The following is an 8289-nucleotide window of genomic DNA, read 5'->3' on the forward strand; positions in this document are numbered from 1 at the left end:
GTGGCAGAGCAGAGCACTGACCTACTACTTCTGTTGCTGGGATTGCAGAAATGGAAAATCACCAAGACTTTGGGGGCATTTCCATCTGTGCCAGCTGTAATATCGTCATCCTTGACTGCTTCCTGTCTGCTAGCAGGGACACTAAGAAACACTTTCTTCAGCAGCGATGATCCCCCTGGCACACTGTCTCAGTGGAACCCCTCAGGACACAGCACTGGGCTGCCTCAGCAGGCACTGTGAGCTGATTCCTGAATCTCATCACTGCACCCCGAGCCCAGAACTCCCCAGCACCGCCCTGGGCCGCTCCCTCCTGGGTGTAGCACTGCTCAAGCTTCATTAGACAATTCACCCAACAAACAACTCCCATCACAAGGTTACCCGATGCCTCAGCAAACTGAGAGCATGAATTTTTTTAATAAACTCTTTTCACATGACCAATTCCCAGTCCCCTAATTATTACTGCCATGTTTTAAACTCTGTTTTACTCACATCCTGAATAATCCCCATGTATTCCCACCAAAATCCCACAAAGCAGCATTATCTCTGCCACAAGTCATCTTTTTCAAGGCCTCAGTCCAAAACCTAGAGGAATTACTGTAAAATTTTCTTTTCATTTTGGAGGGCTTTAAATCATTTTATTGCTTACAATGTGTGTGTATGTAAAATATCTTATGGATTTAAATAGGTGGAAAAATGTATTTTTCCATAACTCTGGTTAGAAAAACAGACCTGTGCTGCACAGCACAGAAAAACACCTTTGAAACTGCTAAGGTTTCCAGACTAATAATGCTGCAGTGCATGTGGTCTGGCTTTCTCCCACTTCCCCCTAAATATCTCCACACACCTTCTCCTAGAGGACACAAACTGTCCCCACTGCTCACAGGACTCTCTGCTGACTCATTTTTCCAGTATTTCATTCATTTCCTTCAGGTAGGAGTAAGGAATATCAATTCCTGATATTTTATTCATGAGTTCATCCTCCAACAGTGACCAATTTTTGTTCATTTCTACTTGACAGACAAAAGATGTTGCAATGGCTTGCAAAATGTAACTTCACAAGATACAAACACATACAGAGATTTTCTGAGTGCAAAAATTGCTTTGCAAAGCATTTTCATCCCCAACTAAGTGTTTAGGCAGTTGATTCAAACTTCCCAAGGAAGATCCCTGTCCTTGCAGTTTCAAGCACAGCCTCAATTTCCCTGTGAAGGTCACCTGGAAAATCACCCATTGGCATTGTCTGTTCTCTTCTTAGGCATTGTTTGAGGCAGAGCATGCACATTACCAGGTCAATAATTACATTTGTTACCTTTCAGGTCATGATATTGCCTAAGTATTGTCCCACGTACAATACACAGCTGTGTGTGTTGGCTGGTTCAGTCCTACCCCATTTTCCCTAAGAGATGGAAGCTGGAAGCAGTTTTAGGTGGAAATCCCAGGCTTTGCATTCAGTAACTGAGACTCTGCGTGGGATGCCTTCCTGGTTTTCTCTGGGATTGGTTTCTCCAGCTGGTCTGACAAGGCTCACCCCATTCACCAGGGAAAGCACAGGGAGCAAAGCAGCTCCCAGGCTCTACCTGGGGGTGCCTGGGCTGAGGGCGGGCTCCTGAGGGGTTACACAGGCACCTGGCTGACTGGGTTTGCATATTCCCAACTGAGTTTTACATCTCACGTAATTCCTGTCCTCATTTGGTTCTCCTCTCATCCCACATCAACGTGAGCAGACTGTCAGAAGTCAGAAAACCTGTAGGACTGTAGCTGTGTTGATGCAGGAGCTGTAACATGGAACTGTGGAACAGACCCACAAGAATCATCAAGTCCAACTCTTGCCCTGCACAGGACATCCCTTGCCTTTAATGCTCAGCCCCTCATTTCCATTCATTACATTGTGCTTTAGCTTAAATGATGCCTGAGTAAACTACAAGGCTTTACAATCCATTTAATTCCAGACAAATTAAATTATCATTACGGCAACAAGAAATTAAATTACACCATCATGAAAACAACTATGAACTACACCAAGCTCTCACTTGAAGTAATACTCAGGATTTCCTGTCTTGAGGCTACTGCTATTTGGGCCAGCATGAGGGAGCATCCCAAAATGCACAATGTTTGGGGAGTGTTGCTGGCTCTTTTGGTTTGCTGTCTCCCCATCTCCCTCCCTCACCAGTGCTGTCCCATTCCAGCACCTATGGACTCAAAACTCTGCTGACAACAACCAAGTCTCTCCCTTTCCTTTTTACTGAGGTCACTCCTGCATCACCTGTGGAGGAAAAGAACTCCAAAAGCTGCCATCCCACTAGAAAAACCCACCCAAACTTCATGAAGCCAGCTGAAAAACATACTGCTTATTGAAGCTACAGACTCAGTGCTTGCACATGGTTCTCCTTCACCACAGAGCTCCTCTGCAAATAAATCACAGCCAGGTGTGTAGGACAGACAGCAAAGCCTGACTCTCACAGACTCCAGCCTAATTATCAGCAGTAGGTTTGGTGAGCTGGCTCAATGTCACTCTGTTCCCATTTAAGATGCTCTTCACAATTCTTTTTCCTCCATGGAAGTGCTGATTCACAGGCAGCCTCTGTATAAAGTGCCTCATTAATTATATTTCCAGCCACGAGCTTTGAGTGGGGGATCCTCACAGCACCAAGAGCAGATGTGAGCCAGGGGATGAGCACAGATTTAATTCCTTCTTCCACAGTGACCTCCCTCTGGCTCTTGCCTGTGCAAAGCTGTGATGGGCAAACAAGAACTGTGTCTGGAGTGCTGCAGAGCTCTCAGCATGACCAAGGTACCCACCCTGTGAGCAGCAGGCAAATTGAATGCTGAACTGTGAAAATGCAGTTTTGGCTGCAGTGTGGGGATGAATCTAAAGGAAAATAGAAATCCACAGGGACTGCACCCTCATGGCTCTGATGGGACTTGAAACCACCCTCAATGGGGCAGGAAAAACTGACAGCACTGATAGGAGTACTCGTTTGAAAAATCTCAGCGTGTGAGGCCAGTAGCTCTGCTGACTGCTTTTTGGGTAAAAGCCATTTACTAACTGAATATCCTTCCCAATATGGGAATCTCTTGAAAGATCCACTGTGATTTCAAAGGAGTCCTAAGAGAGCAGCAGCTCAATGTTTGCACTCTCTCTGCACCACACAAACGTCCCAAAGCAAAGAAACCAAGGACAAGCTGGGCTGTGGGCATCACACAGGCATCCCCCTCCAGCCCAAATCCTCAGCACAGAGGTTCATCTCCAAGAGAGGGCTCTCGCAGGCTCTGCATGCATCACACATCAAGTGCTAGAACTGGGCTTTCTTTTCTCATGCAAACTTTTATCCCACTTGTAAATCTTCAGCCTTAAAATTTGCTTTGCAAATACTCTACCTACTGGCTGAGTGATAAGCAGCACAGGTAAGAGTCAGCTCGGTTCATACCAAACCACTCAAGTAACAAAAAAACACCCCAAACCCCAGAATTACACTTTTCCTTCATAGTTTAACAGCAATATACATAACTTAAAGCCTATTTTTTTGTTTGCTCTCTCTTCTAACATTTTAATGGATAAAGAACTGCCCTTACACAGTCAGACTGTGTAAGGTACTCACCTTTTTTACCTCGGTACCCACCTAGCAGCGTTGCCACTGCCTCCAACGGGCTTGGCAGAGCATCAGCCCATATGGTGCTGGTTGGTCTCACCCCAGCAAAGCCCGGAATCAGCCGGGTCTGGAGAGCTGGGCTCCGTCACACGGGCAGGCTCAGCGGCAGCGCTCCACACTCTCTCAATTTTCACCCTCTACTTACAACTAACTCCCGCAGTGGAAACTCCTAAAGCATCGCCCTTGAGAAACTGCTCCAAACTCCACGGGACGCTGAGAATCGGCTCAACCCGCGCTGTCCCGCCGGCTGCCGAGCGCTCCCGGCGGTTTTCCCGTGTCCGGGGACACCCGGGGCGCTCCCGGCGGCTTTCCCGATCCCGGGGTACCCCGAGCGCTCCCGGCGGCTTTCCCAAACCCCAGGGTACCCGGAGCGCTCCCGGCGGTCCCCCAGCCGGGATACCCGGCCTGCTGCCCCAGCCCGTACCTCGGATGTAGGCGCACTTGCTGTCGTCCAGCGGCGCGGAGGCAGAGGCGCCCATGGCTGGGTGCGGAGCTGCGGCGGCACCACGGTCCCGCCGAACCCGGACCGCTCCCCCCGAGCCCGGACCGCTCCCGCCGCTTCCTCCGCAGGCGCCGCCCCCGGCCCGGCCCTGCCCCGCCCCGCCCGGCTCGGCATGGAACGAATGGGGACCAACAGGGACCCGCGGTGGCTCTGGGCTCAGGCACGCTCGTCCCCTGCCGCTCGTTGTGCCCCCACTTCGCTCTGCCCTGCTGTCACCGCAAAATCCACATCCCCACCGATACACGGCTGCAGTTTCACCCCGGAGTTTCTCCAGAGGCCGCGTTAAAGACCGTGCCGCAGTAAAAGCTCGGTTAAACCAGGACCAAAATGCCTCTCCTGGAGGTGTCCAGGAGGCAGCGGGGTCTGGCGCTGGGTGATGTGTGCGGTGGTTTAGGGGTGACAGTGACAGTGCTGAGGTGATGTTTGAACTCTATGGGTTTATAGGACTCTTCCAGCCTTGATGATTCTGTGATAAAGTTGGTAGCACAGATGCCCAGAGCAGCTGTGGCTACCCCTGGATCCCTGGCAGTGTCCAAGGCCAGGATGGACAGGGCTTGGAGCAACCTGGGATAGTAGAAGGTGTCCCTGCCCATGGGACGGGGTGGAATGAGATGATTTTAAGGTCCCTTCCAACCCATCTCATTCCATCTTTCTGTGATTCTGTGATTTATGGCCCAGTCTTCAGGGCCATATTGTCCCACTCTTCCCAGGAATATTGCAAATTGCTATTGTATGTTTCATTCCAAGATGAACAATAAACCTACACAAGCAGGCACTAAAATACACATCACTTCAGTAAATATTGTCCAGGCATTTAAACAACTTCCTAAATCAGGCAAGCACACCAGTCTGCAGATCCTCAGCACAGCAATGTAAGGCAGAATGGAACAGATATCTGAATTCTCCTGCCCCTGAACAATAATTTCACATCATACCCAGATGTGACTTTCTAAAGTACTTCCTTCTTTTTTTGGTGTTTTTATAACATTAATCCAGCTGACTGGCCATGAGCAAGGTGCCATCCCTTATTGGGCCTCATATGTTTTGTATGGAGCTGATGAGTTGCAATGAATGTGGATTTTGCTGACATGCTGGAGGCTCACAGTGACTGGAAGTTACTCATTTTACCATCAAATACTTCTCATTCAGCTTGTACACATCTGCCACTCACTGTGAAATTGCTTTCACATATTTCTGCTTTGCTGACGTGAGCTGTGGGGTGGGGAGGTTTATCCTATGCCACTCAGCTGATCACAGAATGGTGAAACAGGTTGGGGTTGAAGAAACCAACCATTTTGGGGTTTTTAAACCAACATTGAACTTGATCAGATTTGAAATATTGCAGATGATATGTGACATCAAGTTCAGTATTGTGCTAAACAATCTCTTTCCTTCCAAAATTCATGTTCTCTGGTTGTATCTAAGTGTGATGGAGCAATTGCTTCACTACCCTGAGGAGAGCAGGCTCATCCAGAGCATCACTGAGCCAGTCACAAGTATATTGAAACCTCAGCTGAGCTAAAACATTAAATCAGCAGCACTTCCAGAGGTCAAATGTGAACCAGGCTCTGTTTTAAATATATTTGAGAGCTCTCAGCAAGGTGGCTGCTGTGGTTTTCTCACTGGATCTCTGTGAGCTGTGTGAGCAGACGCCAGTGAGGAAATACTGGTTGCTCAGTTAATGCTTTTGAAGGCATAAATTGAGAGGAGAATTCAGGCTCTGCTCAGTGCAGTGTATAGTTTATCAAATATAGCTGAGGAGCTTTTCATCACATGAAATGGGCACGTCAGCTCCAGGAGTCTGGAGAGATAAATCTTGCAGAATTCATGAGCCATGAAGTGGATTGCAGTTCTGTCCCATCATTTAGCAGATGAAATTATGCCAAATCCCAGAAGCTTCACATCCCACAACAGACGACAGAACGTGCACTGAGTGGGAAACCTCCCTGGCTAATTACAGCTAGGCTAAAAGCAAAATGAGAACTGAGGAGTTTATCTAGTTATAACATTCTATACTTTGCTACTACCTGATCCCCAAGATCCCCAGGCATTTCATAAATGCTTGTTAATTAAAGACTGTGATTTCCTTTTTAAGATAGGTAAATGCTGTGTTTTACTGGTAAAGCTTGTGTCTTTATCTTCTTAAAAAGACACCATGAGAAACATGAGCCAAATCAAGAACAAAGATAAATGAGCCTATTTATGTACTGCTTAAAACAAAAACCATCCTCAAGAGAAGAAATTTGCCACATTAAATTTTAAGCTGATGTGACACACCTGCACTGCAGCTAGCCATGATAAAGTAATACAATCAAAACAAGTATTTTCCCACTTTTTCCTCCTATGAAATATTGATCTTTAAGGGTTGTGTTTAACTTTACACACCCCAAAAATCCTTCTCTAAACACCTGTTTTGTACTGTATCCTAAAGGCTGTGTTATATCCTAAAGGGCAAAATGAAAGTGAATTCCTGAGTGAAGGAGATCAGGAGAAACACTTCTTTCCAAACACAGGGATGAAGATCTGCCTCTGCTGCCTCTGTGAGTTCACTTGCGGCACAGTGACATGGAGGGAGTGACATGGTTTCTTACATCACCACAGTCTTCCTCATGCTCTGGACCCATGAGGCAGCCAGTGGGAGTACGGGGAGCTCTGGTACCCAAAAAGTGCAGTGCACTATCACTGCCAAAATCTGCTTGGGGAGGGTGGGAGTGAGGCAAGGAAGGAAGGGAGAGAGGGAGAAAGAGAAAGAAGGAAGGGAGAGAGGGAGGGAGAAGGAGGCTGTCTCCACAATCTCATCTATTTGATCTCCCTGTAATGGAACCCTGATGTGCCCCAGACATGACAAGATCCATTCCCAGCTCCACGGGCTCACCATGGAATGAACTCCCAGGGGCTGTCAGTGAAACACACAGTCCTTAACACAACCACAGGGCTGACAGCCTGCAGAGGTGTCCTCAGAGGCACTGATAACATCTTGGCCACCTTGCTGGCTGCTCCTCCTTGAGTGATGGAAAGGGGCCCTGCCAAGGAACCAGCTCGTTTGCCAAGCTGCACAAGAGCACTTGGCTGTGCCCTTTGCTCCAGAGAGAGGGCAGGCTCACCCTGTGTGTGCTCCCCCTCACACCTGGTTGCCTCAGAGACATGGTTTGTTACCAAACAGAGGCACTAAAGTGAAAGGTGTGTGAAATCCATTGGGAGAGATGATTCATTATCCAAAAGAACCTTCTAGGATTTCTCCAAGGAATGGAGCCATTTTAAGGCCCCTGGCTTTGTAGGCAGGATAACAATGTGCTGTTGACACAGCCAGCTGCAAAGGTAATGAAACTGTAATGAATAAATAATAATCATCTATTGCTAGAGGAAACTCTTAATCATTATTGTCTGAAAGTCAAAATCAGGTTGCAGACAGTATGAGGGATGTGTGACAAAATAAAACCAGCCCTTTTCTCAGGACAGACTGTTGGCTGAAGCATATTCTGAATCCTTTTCCTGTAAGTAAAACAAAAATGTTATTCTTATGAGTTATTTTCAAAAGGTTAGAAGGAGGTCTTAAAATCTAGCTACAGAAGATACTCTAAGAGAATCACAGCTGTTCTGCCTGGAAAAGCAAAAATAACATTTTGATAAAATAGCCTTAAAAAAAAAAAAGTTAAGAGTTGGTTGTACTTTAGCTGCTGCCCTAATTCTGAGAGACCAACCAGCACTGAAAACCCACACACAGGAGAGTGGATTTTGACAAGTTCCTAATCCCAGAATCATGGAGCAGCCCAGGTTTGAAAGGGACCTCAAAAGTTTCTCAAACCTCTCCTAAGGAAATTATCTAACACCCCTTGCCATTGCACCTTGAGAACTTCAGCAACAGAGACCCTGAGGAAGCTGTGCCAGTGAATTGCTGTTCTTGCTAGAGAAAGTATTGTTCTTACACCAAGATAAAATGGAACAGCATGGTCTGGAGACAGTGTGTGATGTGCTGCTTCATTTATGAACTGAATGTTCCAGGAAAGAAGTAAAAATTATGTTTATGGTCATTATTCAAATGAAGGAATCAGATAAAACCCTTTACTTTTGTAACTGAAAAGTATGGATGACAGGCTGAACCACTCATGAAGGAGGGAAGGCAAGGCAAAGGAATAT

General features: G+C 46.9%; 1 protein-coding gene across 1 annotated transcript in view; it reads right to left on the reverse strand.

Annotated features, from left to right (window-relative positions):
- Positions 1–4231, reverse strand: part of NIBAN1 (niban apoptosis regulator 1) — a 53921-nt gene extending 49690 nt beyond the window's left edge. The window contains exon 1 of the mRNA XM_005487040.4: positions 4075–4231. Coding sequence (XP_005487097.2) covers positions 4075–4129 — 55 coding nt within the window. The 5' untranslated portion in view covers positions 4130–4231. The remainder of the gene's footprint in view (positions 1–4074) is intronic.
- Positions 4232–8289: the final 4058 nt, after the last annotated feature.

Source organism: Zonotrichia albicollis, chromosome 8 (assembly GCF_047830755.1).
Source record: "Zonotrichia albicollis isolate bZonAlb1 chromosome 8, bZonAlb1.hap1, whole genome shotgun sequence".
In the NCBI taxonomy this organism is placed as follows: Eukaryota; Metazoa; Chordata; class Aves; order Passeriformes; family Passerellidae; genus Zonotrichia; species Zonotrichia albicollis.